The sequence below is a fragment of the Pyxicephalus adspersus genome, chromosome 6 (genome assembly GCF_032062135.1).
Source record: "Pyxicephalus adspersus chromosome 6, UCB_Pads_2.0, whole genome shotgun sequence".
Lineage (NCBI taxonomy): Eukaryota > Metazoa > Chordata > Amphibia > Anura > Pyxicephalidae > Pyxicephalus > Pyxicephalus adspersus.
In genome coordinates this window covers 89,352,688-89,372,825 of record NC_092863.1, presented here as the reverse complement: position 1 = coordinate 89,372,825, position 20,138 = coordinate 89,352,688, and the positions used below count along the sequence as shown (strand labels likewise).

The window sequence follows — 20,138 nt, the reverse complement described above, 5'->3', positions numbered from 1 at the left end:
TATCTTAACCATAAATGTAGAGTCACTCATAATTAAGTGCTCAGCAATATTTTTTGTTGTTAAATAAAGCTCAACAATATTAGTAGCCAGATAGCAACCCCTGTATTGTGACCCAACTTTTCAGTAAACATCCAGAAAGTGCCGGCTGGTGTGCCTGGCTTAAAGGGGCTGGGGAGAACACGACTTGGTGTGGCCAGGTGCTGATTACAAGCCACAGAGGATTTGTAGTAACAATGCTGATATCCACTGCAAGCAGTACACATAAAAGTGCTAAATAAGAACGCTGCTTTAAATTCAGGACCATTGCAACAGTATTGTCTTCCCATCACAGGAAATTGTGTTTTGTGGTTTTAACTGGCTGGTTCAACATGTAGTTGTGAAACTTTGCACTGGAACAGGTGAAAGCTGTTTATGCAGATTTACCTATAACTGGTCCAGCACATTTTTTTAAGGTTCTACTTTAAGCAGTACAATTTTCTGCAATCGGTGAAATTACTTTTATATACAAAATACCACAAAGAAATGCATAATGTAACATGCATATGGTAAATTCAGCTGATCCTTGCATGATCATAAACAGGTGAATACTGCAATGTTGTAGTACTGTAGGGCTTTATTTACCCTTTTATGTGTTAAATACATAAATGTGTTTTATATTTATATATTGTTTCTTTATAGAAAAACAATCCAGTGATTTTGATTGTGGGAAATAATGGCAAGCTTGTTTATGACCATCAAAAGTAAGTTTTTATTTACTTCTGTTTTTCTGGTTGATAAAGTGGTGTTTGTGTAACATATTTTAACACGATAATGCAGACCAATAGCCGAATGTACTGCTGAATACATACAAATACAATGCACTTTTTTGTTTTCTTGTGCTCTTGTAACCCAAACACCCACAATACTTTTGGCTGACACAGCTACATTACCTAGACCTATTTATTTTAATAATCTACTAGATTGTAAGCTCTTCAGGACAGGGTCCTCTCATCCTGTATCACTGTCTGTATTAGTCTGTCATTTGCAACCCCTTTTTAATGTACAGCGCTGCGTAATATGTTGGCGCTATATAAATCCTGTTTAATAATAATAGCTGGCAACACTTACTTTTAATGAAAATTTTATGTTATGATAATGTGTGCACTGGTAAAGCATATCTAAAGTATATGTTTTAGTTTACTAATCCTTAGATGTGGTTGCTGTAATGTTTTCCTTTTTTGCTGGAAAACTTTTTTTTTTCTGCAATAGCAAATCTCCTGTCTGAGGCTGTTTTACCAACTTAGGCTACAAACTCCTCCCCCTTTTCTCTTTTTGGCCTATATCATCTGGGAAGGGTGATGTTACTCTTTGATATTCAGTTCAGTACACAGAAAATGTACAGGTATTTTTTTCTGTGCTTGCAGAAACTTTACATGGCCTGAAAATAGAAAACAAATGCAGCCACCCTTTCTATAGGCTGTTTTGTTGTTGGGTTTGAATACAATTAAGGTTATGTAATCTGCTAATTCCCAACAACCAGACTAGTTTGAGTGGAGCTACAGGGTGTAGAGGGGTTGATGTGATGCTATCATCATGGTGTCGATCACTTACATTCCAAAGAGGCTTCGATAAGCAGGTTTATAGTACTGTGAGCCTGCTGTATTTCTTGTCCCCCCCCCCCCCGGGTTAAATATGCACTATGATGCCCAGTTGCAGAGGCTATGGAAATAGTGAGTATATTAGTAAAAAATGGCAAAATCTAAGATGCAACACCGATTGACAAAAATGTCTCCCCAACAGAGAGAATGATAACAGAAAGGTGATGGGGTCTAATCTACTACAGCCCTGATGTACATCCATAATAATGTTGGAGAAGATACAGTTTCAAATAAAGCTAGCAAAGTATTTCTTGTATTAAAAGCGGAATAGACTGCAGAGATGGAGACATAATCCTGTCCCTGTACAAAGCGTTGGTCAGACCACACGTGGAATATGCAGTCCAGTTTTGGGCACCAGTTCACAAAAATGACATTGTGGAATTGGAGTGCAGAGAAGGGCAACTAAACTAATAAAAGGAATGGAGGAGCTCAGCTATAAGGAGAGATTACCTGAACTGAATCTATTCTCCCTTGAGAAGAGACGTTTAAGGGGGATATGATCACCCTGTATAAATATATAAATGGTCCATATAGAGAACTCTCTTCCCAATTATTTACCTTAGGGTCCTTAACAAAAGGACAAGAGGGCGCTCTTTGCGTCTAGAGGAAAAGTTTATTCTCACAGTAAGGAAAGGGATTCTTCACTGTAAGGTCTGTAAAAATGTGTAATCTCAGGAACATCCAATTGCCTCACGGAAAATCAGGAAGGAATTGAACCAGAGATTTTTTGCCTTCCTCTGCATCAACTATGTCTATAGGGTTTTTTTTTTATCTGTGATATATATATTTCCCTAGTGGTTGAACTTTATGGACTTTTGTCTTATTTCAACCTGACTAACGATGTATTTACCTCTGTTTTTTTACTATCCTCCAAGGATACCAGCAATAATACTCTTGTTCGAGTTTCAAAATGTTGTTGTAGCTAATACAGAAAAGTTACTAACAGATATTTCTATGTATTTGCAGCGATGGTGCTTCACAAGCACTGTCCTCTTGTCAGAGAGATTTCCGAAACAAGCCTTATCCAGTCCGAGCAAAGATCACCTACTACAAGAAGACTTTGTCAGTGAGTATGGCTGCTCCTGGTACACGTGGCTTTTGGTGTATATATAAAGCATCTTTATCTTTTCCTTGAACACTTTGTTTCCACATGTTTGTAGGTAATGATTAACAACGGCTTCACACCTGACAAGGACGACTATGAGTTCTGTGCCAAAGTGGAAAACATGGTCCTACCCCAGCAAGGCTTCTTTGGGATATCTGCAGCTACCGGAGGCCTGGCAGGTTGGTCATACGTGATAACACTTGCTTTGTCTCTCTAGCAGCTGTTCTTAACTAGGCTTCCTTTGACAATATGCAGTCTGTCTTACTAAAAAAAAAACTTTATATACCATGGCGGAGCAGTATTCATTGACCACCAATATAAGGAGAATACTTCATATTGATCAATGCAATGGGCCCCTTTGCTAATTATGAGGACTTTTATCTTTCTGACCACCAGTGTAAGGTGACACTTCACTGACCTGTGCTGCAAGGGGGAAACTTTCCACTGACCAATAATTTGAGGAAACGCTACAATTTTTGCTGTCTGGGTTTCTTTTATTGCCAATAATATACTAATTAAAATTGTTATAATAATACTTGAACTCACTTTTATTACTATTAAAATTTTGTCCTTGTCCTATACAACAGCCCTACAACTTACTCGCAATAATGTGCAATAAGTTGTAGGTATTATAGTTATTAACAGGGGTTCCTTGAGATATAAAAACTATTTCTAGGGTTCTTGCATGTTAGAAAGTTGGAAAGAGTCTCTACATAAATAGATAGAAATGTGCATGAACAAATTCAGAATAGCATTGTGTTTTAAATGTATATATGCCTTCCATGTCTCATTGTTTTTTTTTCTTTTAGATGATCATGATGTGCTGTCTTTTCTAACTTTCCAATTAACTGAACCTGGCAAAGACACAGTGAGTATTTTGCCGACTAACAACAATATTATTTTCCAGAAAACCATGACACGGGTGCATGTTGCAATTGTTTTCTGATGGTCACAACCATGTATCTTCACATGTGACTGCGTGACCATGCTGAACAATTAGGAGACGAGGAGGGAGTATTGTCGGTTATAACAGGAAGCACCTGCACAAGGATCTTCATGATAAACTGATCAGGTGTTATTGTAATGAAAGTTGCAGATTTTAAAAGCTTTAAATAACATAAACATTTATAGTGGAATCAGAAGTAAAAACTGACAGTTTTAGGGCCAAGCAGCAAACTGGTGTATATGCCTAAAATGTCAAAATTACCCGCCACCTCAAACCTATATTATATTATGGCCTTCCATCTATATCTTTTGTATGGACTCTGCATTCACATCTACTAGAGTTAAAGTTAAAAAAATGAGTGCAGAACAGCAGTGCAGACTCCCTCCCTAAAAAGAAATTTTAAAACCTATTTTTAAAAGGCTACTACTGGAATAATCTTCAGATACAAGCACAAGTTATGGGTAACATGGTATTACACATGCTGTCTTTTTGCCCTTTGCAAGCTACAACAACAATCTGAAAGCATGTATGGGAGCACAGATTCCAGTACTCGTGTGTTCTGATTTTGGTCCCTGTTATTAGTCGCAAAAGAAGAATATTAGGCCACCAATTCCACTAAAATAATACCATAGACCAGAAGCAGCCTTAATGGTACCACTGTGTATTTCTTCACTTTTCAGAGCCGTTACCTGTTCAGTGTAATAAACACGTTGCCTTAACTGCCTCAGTTCTTTCTGGAGGTAATTCCTAGAGCTGTCCTCATTCAACATTCAGAGGGATAATGTGGTGACTTCCAGTCTTTGTTTCCTTGTTTGTGGACAGACACAGTTCGGCTTGTCATGCGGGCATATGTTTTGTATGGGAACCTGACATGGATTTTATATTATTCAGCCTCCAGCAGATGGGGAGATCACTAAGGAAGAAAAGGACAAGTACCAAGAGGAGTTTGACAACTTCCAACAAGAACTTGATAAGAGAAAAGACGAGTACCAGAAAGACCACCCAGAGCTCAAAGAACATCCAGGCATGTATTCCTCTGCCACTTTACCAGCACTCAGCTATCCCTGAGAACAATTTACTGCACTTCTTCACTATACAATCACATGCTCTAGTGTTCTGTTTTCAGGCTACAGCTGTGCAGTGAATTATGTTACTATAGTCGCCATTGTACCCCATTATAAGGTGCTTTGTAGTTTCTTCCTTTATATTTAATTCCTAAATGACCTGCCAGGTTGTATATGTAATATTCTGTGCTTTCTCAAACCAGGAAATGGATCTTTGTATTTTTATAGACCTTTTCTTTGCTATAAATTTTGCTTATTTAATAGGGTGTGGATAATTTTTTTTTATTAAGTGCCTTCTTTTGTAAATATTGAAGTTATTGTGTGTGTTCCTCATTGGTTTGATGATCCTAGAGCTTCCAGTTCTCTATGTCATAGGTGTCCAGTAACCCCTATAATTGTGTCAGTTTTCCATACTGTGTTTCAACTTTGTAATGCCCAAAACTGTAGCAAACTTTCAGTGACAGCTTCAGTTTATCAGTTCTGCTGGCAGAAGTCCTAGTCCAAGTGAGAAAGGTTGATGAGAAAGACAAATTAAGCAAAAGATACATTGTATAAATCTCCTGATCTTCCAAGCAGAACTGGCAAGCTGCCTAGACACACTGACTGCTCTGCATGAAGCTGGCAGTGAGTGTCTGTCTAATGCCAGCCAGGCAAAAAAGTGAAAATTGCCAGGTGATCCGCCCAGCAAATCCTTCCAGGTATAACATTTAGGGGTATGCAAATAACAAAATGTTATACTTTGTAAAAGTAAAAAATACCAGTAGAGTCACATGCTTGATATAGTAGTAGACTGGAATTAAATTTTTGTTGTTTAAAAAAAAAAAAAAAATTAAATTAAATGTACTGATATCATTCTTCTCTTTGTTGGTTTTGTGTTTTTAGTAGATGATATGTTCGAGTCAGTGAATGAACGGGAGCTCAGGCAAATCTTTGAAGGCCAGAACCGTATTCACCTTGAGATTAAGCAGCTGAACCGACAGCTGGACATGATCCTTGATGAACAACGGAGATATGTGAATGTAGTCAGTGAAACCATGGCTAAGACAGGAGGAGGAGGACACGAAGATCAACAGGTACAATTATAATGTCTTTGAATATTGAAGTCCGGTAATATTTTTCTATATATAATGCCAATGTCATCATCTACAGTTTACTTATTAGAGTGAAACTGGCTTGGCATAAAAAGTGCATAAGGTAATGATAGTTCTGAATTGGCTGGCCCACAAACAGACTGGACATGACAGCGACTGCAGGATTGCTGACTTACTGCCTTAGACATTTCGGCAAAATACAGTTCAGCTGATTACCATTTCAACCTGTTTCATGAATTTGTTTTTAGATGAATTTACTGTTCTGCATTAGGTGTGGTTAAAAAGGAGCTATAATCAAAAAAAAAAAAAAAAACACTCTTACCTTCAGTCCCGCAGGGCTGTCTGATCACTCCGGGGGTGACCGGCATCAGGTCCATCCATCCCAGAGCTGGCATTCCGGGCACCGCCATCTTTGTCTTTGCTTCTGGGTTATTCATACTACGTCGCCCGACCCAAACACTAGATCAGGTGACGTAGGTTGAAAAAAAAATTGCCAGTCTCACTGTGCTTGTGTGAGATAGGCATATTTTTCTCTGAGCAAAAAGACTGTTTTTTTTTTTTTTTGTTTGTTTGTTTGTTTGTTTAAGGGTGTTGCACCTAAAAAAATAAAAAAAAAACAGAATTTTTGCCTAATTTAAAAGGGTTCTCTACCCTTTTATGTAAAGTGAAAATTCTGAGTTTAGGTATGCTTTATGTTGGTTATTATTTACATAACCACATAACTAATAGTTAATCAATATTTGTGAAATGTGTCCAGTAATGTTTGTTTTCTGTTCTCAGGCTTCCCAGCAGGCACTGGACGCTTTGTTTAATGGACAGAGGGAGGTGTTGAAGTATGTCAATGAGATGAGGTAAGAGATCTTACAATATAGTGGTCACCTAAAATTCAGGTAAAGCGGATCTAAACCCTGCATTACCCAAAGCCAACTCTGTGCATGCGTAGCTTAGCTTTTTTTTTTTTTTTTTTTTTTTTTGTACCAGAAACCCTGAATGATAATGCATATAGTAGAGAATATTGCAGAAGGGACATCGCCTATCCCTTTCTGCAAGAATGACCAGCCTGAACTTGTATTCCTAAAAGTGATTTAAATCAAACATGTATGCTGTAAATTACAGCTTGAGCTAATTTACAGGCCTATTTTATTCCAATAATAGGCTTTAGGAAAGAAAAATGCTACAATTCAGTCTATACCTCCACCTGTTTGGTTAAAACAAAAAACAAATTATTCATATTAAATATTTAAATTATCTGGAACAAGTGAATGTGTGGATACAGAAACAGGTGCACACTCACTAATACTTTTATATGTGTAGTTATGTCGCTGGCCTGTGCATTCCCATCGGGCCTTGCTGTATCTATGTAGGTCATCTGCACTGTAAAGATTATCATAGTTTTGTTTTCTGCCCCAGCTTTTGCTTTAATATTCTTCAGGATTCTTTCTTCCAAGTGAGCAAATTAGATTTACCAGTAAAAGTCTCAAGCCCTGGTCTTGTTTAATATTTACCTAAACTCTTCTTATTATCCCCAGCCTAGATTAAAACCTGTTTATGGTTATTCTTAGAAAAATGAACAGCCTCTTTCTTCCTTGTTGCTGCTCATATTCAATTTTTATACGCTGATCTTCCTGTGGAGAATTAAGTATTTTCCGTGTGCAGATTTGTGGATTTTTATTCTCAAATCGTCTCATTGGGACCTCTGCTGTGTTGATGCCTTGCTTAAGATTTAATAAAAGCAGTTAATATCTAATATGTTTCTCTGAGGGATTAGTGTTTTATGATTTTAATCCTGGCATGAAGCCTATTGCCAATTTCAGCACATAAATCACCTCTAAGCCTTTTGTGGTCGATGATTTCATTTATTTTCTAATGAAGGACAATATGCACTTGATTTTTTTTTTAACTTATGTACGTTTCCCTATGCAAAAAAGGCGGCAACTACAGAAACATATTTGTTGATCTTCCAGAAATCTAGTGTCCTAATCTCTGGTCCATTCCCTGTCGGAGTTCTTCCCTGCTGGACAACAGAACCCTTCCATGTGAAGATAAGGAAAAGGTGTACTGTACTCCAGCAGGGGAAAATGCAAACAGGGCTGACAACTTGTTTAGGATTGTGGTGCATTAGATCTACTGCATTGTCGGCTCAAACAAGAAGTTACAGGCACACTGGATTTCTGACAAACTACCAAATATTTTTTGTACTTGCAGTGGTTTTAAAGAGATAACATGAGAAAAAATTTGCATGTATTGCCGAGATGAGGTTAGTTCTTTTAATTGTACCCAATTGTAAAGTTTATATAACAGATGGCCAAAGCGCCATCACTTTGGCAGATAAAACAGTCCTCCTGTGTACCCAATCTGTGAATTGCTTGTTGTCTAGAGTTACACTGTAAGTAATCTTTAGTTTTTAGTGGACTGTTGGACTGCAGATTCTTCTCATGTGAGTCTACTTATTCAACTACATGCAGTTTGGGTTAGGCAAAGTCCCAGGACACTTGTAATACTGTTTTTTTTATTACTTTATAGTTGATTGTAGATCAGCGTTTACCTAAATCTTATCTTTCTTGGACTGGTAACCGGGCTTTCCCACACAGCTTGATCGGAGCTCTGAGATCCTGAAGCCAATCGTTTTGGATTCACATTGACCTTCCTGCTTTGCATGTTTTAGGCCATGGGTTCGGAAAGCATTTTAAGGAGGTCAGCACTGTTAGGCTACATACAAAGGTCAGATGATTCTCCACCAATTATCATTTCGGGGCTAGTACCGGACATCGTTCATAGATCTGCCCTGGCGGATACACAAAGGATGAACAATCGTAATGTAATGCAAGTGAAAAGAGCGCAGCAGGGTGCCGCTCTGTCGTCCCCCCCCCCCCCCTCCCCTTCCATAAAGCAGAATGGTGCTGTATTTACAATGCTAGTTTATGCATCTTTCAGTCTTTTGTCGTTAAAAACAATCATGAAGTAATCAGCCTACAACAAGGGAACTTATGGCTACCTGCTTGTTTTAGGTCAATGACTCACAAGCAAAGATGGGGCTGATAACCATAGCTGTCACCTTCAGAAACAAACAGCTTGCATATTTGTATTTTGATAGATTTCCTTCAAGACACAGTAATACAGCGCTGTGTAATATGTTGCCGCTATATAGATCCTATTTATTAATAATAATAATAACAATAATGCTTTCACATATGATCCGATGAAGAGATCTGGAGACACTGTGTCCTGATAGTGGTCTTTGAGGATTCACATTAGGTATTTACATTTTCCAAATGTGAAAAAATAAAAATATGGGCAAATTACTAAAGCTAAATCTTTAATATGCTAAATCTAAAATATGGGCAAATTCCTAAAGCTAAATTGTTTTGGTTCCTTTTATCCTTGTGTTAATGTAATGGCTGATGCATTGGATATTCTGAATTTTATCTAGTTGGGTTGAAGCCTTTCTCCTCTTCCCTGACAACAAGAAAGTCATATTAATTGTCTGTTTTTTGTTTTTGTCTCCGTACATAAAAACATGAAACATCTGCAATTGTGATTTCTTCAACATTTTTATCACGCAGAATAAGCTTCTAAGAACTAAATTCCGTTACTGGGGTTAGTTTTTTTTCCATTGTGTCTTTTTTGCCAGAAGTAGAAAAGGGATTAAAATCCCCATGATGATAAATATTCCCCTTACAGACCTTAATCTCCTTTGGGACGATAAAGTAACCTAACAGCACAGCTGAGCGATATAAGCATATTGATTAAGCAGCATGTTTATTTGTGCTTATCCGATCACGTTACAGATCTGTGTAAACGGCCCTATACCTAAACACGGTCTGGCCTTTAATTTGATTTTTCTGCCATAACAGTGGAAGAGCCTGAAATATTCCAGCACCAGCAGAGCACATATGGGAAATGAGTTTCTCTTATGTTGAATGTAATCTTGGACGTTAGCTCTAAATCTTTTCTTATCCTTAAGCCTCTTCATTTCTTGCACAACTACATTAATTTCTTTTGGAAAGCTTTGCATCTCTCGATCGTACATGATTTTCACTGTACAAAGAGAAACTGGTTCGCCTCTCATGTGGAGCTCCAGAGAAAGGTGACATTTGTGATGCATTTTTCTTTGTTACAGTGAACCTGTGCTTTAGAAAAAAAACTGGCTGGCACCATAAATGTCATAATTAAAATGCTAGTTGCTTGGTTCCCTCTGTCACTTGAGCTAGGAACTTTGATGTGTACAGCACATGTACAATGCAGTATACACTCAGTATACAATGCAGCAAGCAAGGGTAAGGGCCAGGTACACTATACCTGACGTACATAATCTGTGGCTGCCTAATGGCTAAAGCAGTGTTTGTCAAGCAGGGTTCCTCTAGGTGTTGCTAGGGGTTCCCTGAGCAATAAGGAATGTGTACCTCTCAGGTTAATTTAACTGACACCAATGATTTTTTGGCTATCTGCAAGAACAACATTCTTCCCACTGGCCATCAGTGTAAGGCATTTTTCCCCTAAGACTGTGAACTATGGATATAGTCATTACAGCAGGGGTTCCATAAGGACCTGAAAGTTATTTCAAGAGTTCCCAAGAAAGGCAATAGAGCAGATTGTACCAGCAGCAGTGGAGAACACAAAACCCTCAGTGCCGAGGACAAAATTAAAGTTGGGTGTACTGTGATGTGCATGTGTGTGCATGCTTGCACATTATGGTAAAGCTTCTTCCTCCCCAGGAGACCTGATATTCAAGTTTGGTAACCTAAAATACTGAAGCCATTTGATCAAGGGATAAACCAGACTACTGGCATTTCCATGAAGAGTTTGGCAAAGTTAGACTTTTAATTAAATCCATTAATTCATCAAAATTTGCAGCTGAGGTTAAAAACAAATCTCAACTTGTTGAAGCCGAACTCGACTACATCCTTTCCATATCTTGAGCGTTTCTTGTTGATTAGTGAGTCCTCTCATTGTATTGGATAAATGGGGAAGCAGGGTCTTATAAAACAGATAATAAATAAATAAATCGGGCAGTTTGAGAAAGGTGGAGAAGGTATGTAGGGGAAGGGGTCGCTCAAGGGATTTGATGGAAATACCAGAGTTTTCATGTTGGGATTTTGCATATATAGTGCACCCCAGTATTCGTCAGATACTTCCAGAAGAATAGAAAATGTATATGTTGTGTTTTGTGATTTCAGGAAGTATCGGGTTCACTTCAGGGACTGCTTGCAAGACACTGTTTATTACTATTTTAATATTTCCTGTTTCTTTTAATGTTTAGGAACTCCGTGAGTGAAACCTTTAGATTGGTGTCCGGAAATCAGAACTTGGGTGCAGGCGGATATGAGACCACCCAGCACTTTAATGACCTGAAGGAGCATCTCCATGTGGTGAAGAGGGACATTGAACATCTAGTGCAGAAGAACTTGGTAAGGATCTGTGACAGATGGGGATAAACTTGGCAAAAGATCCTGAGCACCAGAAAACGAGGTTTTGATCAGCTATAGATTTATTTTAACAGAATTTATCTTTGAACAGCATTATACATTAGAAAAAAAAATATAGTATGGAATATATGTGTGTATACAATATATATAATTTTTTTCTTCAAAAAACTCAACCAATCTCACTTCATGGCTGCCATGTAACATTAAAACCCCCTAAAGTTTTACATTATAAAATCACTGGTGTTCTGCAGAACAAAAATATTTTTTTGCAGCTTATCTTTAGGGAACCCCTAAAAATCTGGAGAAACTATTTAAGTGCCAAAAACCGGGCAAGACTTCTCTACTACGCTTGTGGCTACTGCTACCATGAAATAGGTACCCAGCAGGCCATAATGGTGATCACCTACAAGTATTCAAAAGGCAGAGGATAAAAGGATCACTCCCAGTGGGGCAGGATATATTTTTTGTTTTGTAAATATAGATAAAGCAACCAAAAGGATGCCCTGTGCCCTCAAATTCACAAACCAGATTACTGCCTTTATGTACACAATAGGGTTATGGCCTGTTATATAGTAGAACCTTAAATTGCACTTTTAAAAATAATTCAAGGTAATGTCCGAATAATTGGAAACTAATAGTTTTTGAAATGCGCAGTGTTCCATGAGAACAGTTTTCATACGTTTTTAGGAAAACAAAACTCATATTATTCCATTCAAGCTTACTAGTAGTATCTAGGTTATTTCTTTATTTTTTGCAAATATTGCAAAGGAAAACAATATAAGCAATGCGTACTGTTTAGTGTAATGTTTAACCACCTGGGCGTTTCACTGATGTCTAGATTTCTGTACCAAAAGCGGTACACTGTTTTTCATGAAATTTTTTTTTTAAATTGTAGACCTGTAACTTACAGAAATATGTCTGAACAAGGGTCCAGTAGATATCATGAATATAAAAAAAAGTTTGAAACACACAATCATGTAAAAAAAAAAAAAAAAATTCATAAAATTAAATAAAAAACACAAAAATCAGCTTAAACAAGAATACATAAATCAAAAATACTGAAAATGCAATATTTCGTATACTGTATAGTAATATTTTTTTCTAAAACACCTCCCTAGTGTGGTAAATTTTAAAACAGAGTCCAATGTCACATACCTATAAACAAAACCACATAAATATATTTTGTATTGGATTGGATACAAGATTTTGTATTGAATCCAATACAAAATATTTGAATTTCCTGCTACGACCCCCACCGACGGGCGCATGCACTGACATCATCAGGAATCGCTGAGGGACGCAAACGTGAACGCCGGGTGTTCTAATTCTTCCGAACTTCCATAATTTATTTTAGATTGTAGGCTATAATCTACCGAATTACTCAATAATTACTTATAATTCACCGAATTACTGCATAACTCACCGTAATACGTCCAAAATTTTATAAATTTAATAAAAAACATTTTTTTTTATAAAACATAAAAAAAACTTAAAAAAATAGTGTGTAATGTACCTGTACAGTAGCTGATATGATCACACGCCAGATGAAGAAAGAAGAGGACAGACGTATCCGGAGGAGCTGCGGGGACAAGGTAAGTATTTTTTTTTCAGTTGTAGTCCAATTGTCATACAATGTTGTAGGACAATCCGATTGCAATATAACGCTTGTAATTTTAGCTACCATCACCTTGGTTCGGGGTGAACGATAGTAGCAATTTTACTTACCCCGAACCAAGTTCGGGCTAACCGCCCGGGTGGTTAATTTTGTGTTTTTCATTAATGTGTACAAATACATGATTGAAAAATATATAGTTTTTTCCCCCCAGATTAGTACTTGCCATAGGTAAAACATAGCGGCAGGTGTCCATTTCTGAATTCATCTAACTAGATTTCAAATTGTTTCTTTCAGCCACATGAGAAACAGAAGTGTCCTGAAGTTACCCTACCTTCTTGTCTCTCGACAACACACTTCTTTGTCTTTGTAGCAGTTCAAAGCGTATTGTTTATCGGTTACTTTATGTACAGGTAAGTCAAACCTCACTGTCAGTGGACATGTTAGGAAGAAGGTGATTGACTCCCCTGTGTCTTCCTCTGCCTGGACAGGGGAGTTTACACCATCTGCCATAATGTGTGCGATTTTAGGCACATAAGAGATAAGTAAGGCCTACTACACACAAGCAGAATAGCTGCCAGTTTTTTGGATTGATATTCCATTCAGTAATAAATTGAGATTGGGAGTTCTAAAACACTGCACGCATGTGTATGAGATCCTTCCCTTCTGATCCTTTTTTCTTTGATAGAACAGAATATTCTTGTCGATGATCATTTGATTGTACACAACATGTGTGATTTTGGTCTATATTAGTTTACCTGATGAGATCCAGATGTTTTATTGTATTTGATTTAAAAATCTGGTTTTGTGTACTAGATGTAAGGTACTGAAGCTGAATATGTTTAGTTTTTCTGTGAATAATGTCACTGACCTGGAACCACAATGCTTTAGAACTTAACTCAATAAAAGGTACAGGTATAATTTCCCTTCCTTGGTAGAGGAAGACAAGGGAGCAGGGCATTATTTTGTTCAAAATACTCAAGTTGTTGTTAGGCTTATGAAGTATCAGGTCCTACCCATGTTTAGGTTGTACAGTCATTTCCCCAGAATTTTTTTTAAGCTGCATGGTAGGAAGCTGTAGGCAGGTGGGTGTCCTCTGTATTGGGACCCAACTTTTTAGTAACCACCAATCAGGTGGTTAATGAAAAGTGTGGGGTGGTGTGCCCGGCTAAAATGGGCTAGGGGGAACACTGTTGTATTTATTGGAAAGCTTTGGGAAAAGAAATTGTGAATCTGCATGCTATTTGATAGTTCCCCAATTTGATAAAAATATGTATTAAACAAAACAGACAAGTTTCTGAATAGCATTATTGTTAAACAGTTTGGTGACCATGTTAATGTTTGTATCTAGGGTCCAGTGTGTAGACACTCCTGTATTACCTCTAACCACATGTTTTTGTTTTTTTTTTTTTCTTTTTCAGAAGTCAGCAAGAAGCAGCAGCTAAAAAGTTCTTTTGATGAGCATTGGTACCGCATGTATATTTACGCCACAGTACACCCGGCGTATACTTGTATGTGAGGGACTGCTCAACTAGTTTAAATTATTGAATTTTGTTTATTAACAGATGGATATGAAAACAAGAAAGGGATGATGAGAAAAAAAAATATTTTTATCTATTTTTTAAACTGTGTCCAGAAGAACTGTGTGTTTTCTTTTTATTGCAATAACTTCTAGTGTGTTAATAGTAAGACCCATCTACACTCAGGGCTGTTTCCTCATAGATGTTTTTTCCCTCCTCTCTTTAGTTTAAAAAGCAGAATTTAGCAATAGTCATGCTTTGTTTTTTAATCTTAAAGTAAACCTGTCACTTTAGTTAATTAGGGTAAATAGACCAGCTTCTCACCTTTGCTAGATAATATTTGCTGCTCATTCACCAGCTGGAGCACTTGGAAATGCTAAGTACTTCCTTGTATGGGGCATGCAACCTCCTTTTACACCAAAATTGCAGTGCACAGCGCCTGGGCAAACAATCTCTAGGCCTACTAATACATGGGGATGAGGGAAAGCTCCTTACCCCTATGTAAGTGCAGACACAGAGTTTATATGGAATGTACCTGAGGCAGACGAACAGGGTGTTCACTTTAATGTGATTAATTACAATAATTAGAGATACAATTGCTTTTGAATGCCAAAAATGTTTTTTCTTTTTTTGTAGAAAACCACTCAGTTGTATGTTACTTTTTACAAGTGTCTTCTACCCTTTGAGGCTTTGCATCTACTTGCATCTTTTATTACAGGGTTGTCCACTTTATTCCTAGGATACAAGCTCGCTTTTGTGGGAAGCCTGTAAACACATTAAACATTTATTTTTTAAAGAAATTTAGTCACATGGCTGAATATGAAGGTGTTTTGGCTCCCAACATGCACTTAAACTTCTCATAATTTTGTTAGCCTCATTACAAGTTCATTATATGCATTACAATGAGTAACTTTTGCCGGTTGCTCATAAACACTTTGGAAGCGGTTGGATTTGGTATGTTTGGATTTACACCTAAACCTTTGTGTTTGAGAAGTACTGGTCATTTGTATCACAAACCTTTAAAGAAAACATAAAGGTGTGTGCGTTCACTTATAATCTGTACATTGAGAAAGCTGCATGGCACAATGAGCCAGAAAAAATATTTAGGACAGGGACAATTCAGTACACAAATTTGAAATCAAACATATCTTTAACAGTGAAAAAGAGTCCCTGCAGTTTTCACTTTGATGGTTTATTCTTTGTAACTCCTCTATATCTGCTGTGGAAGACTGAAATCTACTGGTTAGGTTGACATGGGTAGGAAGATGTTTTTTTTTTTTTTTTTTTTTTTTAAAGCCTAAGTATTTTGTAGCCGGTTATCTTTTTGGTTTCTGATATTGAATTTTTGTCTTTGCATGGCAACAAACAGGTTCTGTTTAATAGAGGCCCCTCTGTACGAGTAAACTTGCGCTCCTGGCTCTTTAGTTGCAAAGAAAGACAACTTTTTGAAAGTTACACATCTTGACCTAAAACTTATATTGGACTAAATAATCTCTCTGCCCTCGTGTGGTCACACTTGATGGCTGAGTGGCCAGTCACCAAACCCAGCAATAGCATGGGGGGAGAAGGGGGTTCCAATATTCTGTTCTACATTCTTGGAAGTATCAGGTGATTTTCTTGCTTCTTGGTGGTAAAGCCTCCAGGAGGAAATAAGTAAAGCTAAGTATTAGCTGGTGGGCCTTCCATTTAAGTGAACCTGTTACTTTTCCCTTTCCTATTAAGCCTGGGTGGGATGAATATTAATATGAGGTAGGCAAAGCTTTAGTTGGAAATATATATTGAAATTCCCCACTCCTGCAGACTCCCAAAACACCTGGGTAGCTCTAGATATTTGCATTTTGCTTCAGCTATCCATATAGAATAATTAAATGGTCAGTCCAATCACCTAAAAGTATTATTGTATCAAATAGAGGTACGCAATTGGGGTGGAGAAGTCTCACTCCAACAGCAGGGTGTCCTTACCATAACTCCTGTCCATTGGGTGTTCTAATGCAGTGTTTCATACTCCTAGTTGGACTAATATTAACTATGGAAGTTCTGATAGACAAATGTTATCCATGGAGTTCTTAATAAGTATACCCAGTGACAAGACCCATTGGTGATTTTGAAGTGGAAATCATGTTATTAACAAAATAAGTCGCAAGTGAATGTTCACATTCAGGATTTGTAGTTATAAGTCTTTGACACACAAACCAGTGACTACTAATAGCAGTTAATAGTTCATGTTTTCTGTGCATACAACGAATGAAAGAAAATCTGTAAGTAACCATAGTCTTCAAGGATTCTCAGCTTAATTCAGATAGGACATGATTGTATCTATAATGCAAATACAACACAGCTGCTAATCCCTTCCCTTGCAAGATGCTTCTTCAGCTGTCATCCTAAGCTGTAACACGTTAATACATAATCACATACTGTTTCTTGGCCCCATAAACTATACATGTGTGACAAGTTGCTTTTGTGAATATGTATATCTGCTGCTATGATTGCTGGCATCTATGTTCAGTTGGATTGTACAGATAAGTGGTATTGTTAATAATGCTGGCCAACAAAAGAAAACTTAAAGTGGAAAATGAAAGCTAAAATTTAGGGACCTGTCATTTATTTATGCATTTTAGATATTCCAATATACTTATTAAATAGTTGTCTGTTGTAATATATTTTAGGTATAAATAATTTTCAGGTTTTGGGGGACCCCTACTATAATTAATATATCCACAGCTCACACTACATTAGTGTGGTGATCAGTGGGAAGCATGCCCCCCTACACATAGCCAAAAAGATCATTGGTGTCAGACTGACCTGAGAGAGGCACAAGTTCCTCTTTGCTCGGGGAACCCTAGGCTTCCTTCCACAGGACACTGTTTAAGAAAAGTTCACCTAAAGTGTACAGAATAGACTTGGCACAACCAAGATTAGGGTCAAATTCTACTAAAATAGGCCACATGATGTTAAATATATCCTTACTTTGCATCAGTCTAATGACGGAGCCTCCCTGATAAGATAGCTGTGCCCAAATGAAGAAAGTACATAGGACTACTCACTAGTATTGGCTGTTGCCTACAGCAGATCTTTTCTCCATTATTAACGTACCCTTCATTGTATTGCATGGATAGAACTGTCTTAGGGGGTTTTGCTTCACCATGTCACAGCTAACCCCTAGATCACTATTGATTGTTGTGGAAAGAAGCAGCTGGAGAGGTGTAGGAAGCACGGCTCCTTATAAATAAATTGGTAGAAGCAAGGAGATTTTAACTTGTCCTTGGGTACAGTGCACTGTAGTTACATCAATGAATCTCAATCTGTATCTTGTGAGACCACACTCCGAGCCAGCATTACCTTAGGCGATCTCACACTGCAGATTTATTGGTATAAGACTCAAGAAAGAACTACACTGATGTTCTTCAGGAGAGGATCAAGACCAAAGGTACATTTTTTCAGGGTACGAATTAGGCACATTTCTTGATGTTTCCTATAACATAGCATATCTTTTCTTTATTTGTTCAGGATCATTTTAGAGAACATTAGTACTATGATCATGTAAACTGTCTAGATAATATACTGTAACCTCAAGGCAATTTCAGAAAAACTGATCTTTCCTGTGAAGATAATGTTTATACATGCAGGAATTTGATAATACTTGATCTCCCATAGTACTATTCATGCATTGCCCCTATATGACCCTGAACTAGGTCTACTCTCAGCGTGATAAAGAGGAGTTGCAAAACAAACTTGTCAGGTTTTTGATCCCATTCTGTATATGTGTTGCTCCCCCATGCTAAGGAAATGGCTTATAATATTTATGTATATTTAGTGATTTCCATTTTTAAACCATATCCTGTCTACCCATTTAACTGGAATTCTTTAGTTTTGGCTTTGCTCGCCCTTTGTCTATAAGTTAGCAAAACTTTATGCCTGCAATAGTTAATGTAAAGTGATGCACATTAGATTGCCTTTTGCTGCTACTGAATGTTGAGTGATGTTTTTGTTTTCTCTTACTGTGGTTGGTTCACTTTGTTGCCTGTAGGCATACAATGTGTGGACACAACTGCCCTGCCTTCATAAATCCAATATGCTGCCTTAATCTGTGTTCATCTCTAAAACATAGTATGTGTGCTGTTAACGGTTTACTGGAATATTGCAAACATTTCACCCTCCTTAACGGCCCAAAAATGTATACCCTAGGAATAGACCAAGCATTTATATAGCCTCCAAGAGACATTAAAAAAATATTTTTTATACATATATTTCTTCCTGATTCAGTTTCCAAGGGCAGAAGTGCTTTATTAAGCATCCCATGTACAAACATACAAAGATTATTTTAAAGAAAGGTCAAAACAAGAGTTTAAGTCAATAAACCTATCTAAGGCTGTGCAGATTGTAGGTTTAGTTTTTATAGTAGGAGTTCAGCCCATTTCAGGTACTTACCATACAGCTTTATGTAAACGTCGGGTGATTCTCGCCTGATATGAATTGTGCGGCTTGTCTCGGGCCACAATCTGACATGTATACAGTCGTCCTGATGGATCCTTGTACAACCGCAGTACGAGTCAATGGCGAAGAGCATAGCAGGATGCCACTCACTCGTTCTCTCCTCTCTATAGAACAGAACAGCACTGTGTGTACAGCGCTCGTTTGTTCATCCATCACTGTTTTGTTGCTGGAAACAATCACAAAAGATTGTTTTGAGTGACAAAAGCATGTGTACCCTGCTTATGTCCCTCAGCTCACTATCTTCCATGAGTGTGCTTTGTAATGTTTGAGCCCTTATCTGCAATCATTCCTAGATGTTACTCCTACAGATATCTCTGCCGGTATCCAGCACTCCCCTAATGACCATTCTATCTTTGCATAGATTTCAGTTGGGGACTAAATGTAATGGAATGCCCAGATTTAGATTTTTTCCTTGGTTCTGTAGACCCTTTAAGGAGATCCAAACAATTTGGAAAATCTATTTGTGATATTTACTTCTGAGGGTCTCCCGCACTGGTTTTAGAAGAGAAGCACTACACAAGTTAATCACTGCAGATAACTTGGTTTGAGCTGAGTTTCTATACTGTCGCTAGAATATTCCAGTGATATCCACCATAAAACTAAAATTATTAGTAATAGAAGTACAAAACTGCCTGTATGCCCAATATAAAATAAGTTATATAAGAGGAAATTGTACAGATATGTCATTTCAATCTAGCAGATTAAAAAATCTGCAAAAAGTCAGTATTTCAAGTAATAAATACAGTGTATTTGTTTAGCCAAATCAGCTAATTTAGGAATGTATTTCTTTCCCCCTCTCAAATTATTTGAAAATGTTTTCATGTCGACAAACCAGTATTAAAGCAGACATACAAATAATGTGTATACATTTCCAATTTGTTCCCTAAATTGGGCATTTTTTACTTTAAATGTGGGGGGGGGGGAAAAATAAAGAAGCTAAAAAATTAAATTGTATTTTGTGCTTTTTCTCTCTGTACCTTTCCGACAGCCAATATGTAATGAAAGCGTGTGGGCTGCATGGTGGCTCAGAGGTTAGCACGCTGACCATTGCAGCCGTAGGTCCCAGGTTCAAATCTTGGCCAGGACTATCTACATCAAGTTTGCAGGTTCTCCCTGTGTTTGCACGGGTTTCCTCCCCCATTCCAAAAACATGCAGTTATGTTAATTGGCTTCCTCCCTAAAATTGACCTTTAGACTTTATTGATAACAAATGACTATGGTAAGGACATTAGATTGTGAGCCC

General features: G+C 37.5%; 1 protein-coding gene across 2 annotated transcripts in view; it reads left to right on the top strand.

Annotated features, from left to right (window-relative positions):
* Positions 1-19,814, top strand: part of LMAN1 (lectin, mannose binding 1) — a 29,172-nt gene extending 9,358 nt beyond the window's left edge. The window contains exons 4-13 of one of the 2 annotated variants that reach the window (XM_072416549.1): positions 679-740; positions 2,604-2,703; positions 2,798-2,921; positions 3,552-3,610; positions 4,580-4,712; positions 5,638-5,825; positions 6,624-6,694; positions 11,104-11,251; positions 13,179-13,294; positions 14,303-19,814. In XM_072416549.1, the coding sequence (XP_072272650.1) occupies positions 679-740; positions 2,604-2,703; positions 2,798-2,921; positions 3,552-3,610; positions 4,580-4,712; positions 5,638-5,825; positions 6,624-6,694; positions 11,104-11,251; positions 13,179-13,294; positions 14,303-14,339 (1,038 nt within the window). In that variant the 3' untranslated portion in view covers positions 14,340-19,814. Of the gene's footprint in view, positions 1-678; positions 741-2,603; positions 2,704-2,797; positions 2,922-3,551; positions 3,611-4,579; positions 4,713-5,634; positions 5,826-6,623; positions 6,695-11,103; positions 11,252-13,178; positions 13,295-14,302 lie in introns of both variants that reach the window. The other variant, XM_072416548.1, reaches the window with a different exon arrangement.
* The last annotated feature ends 324 nt before the right edge of the window (positions 19,815-20,138 follow it).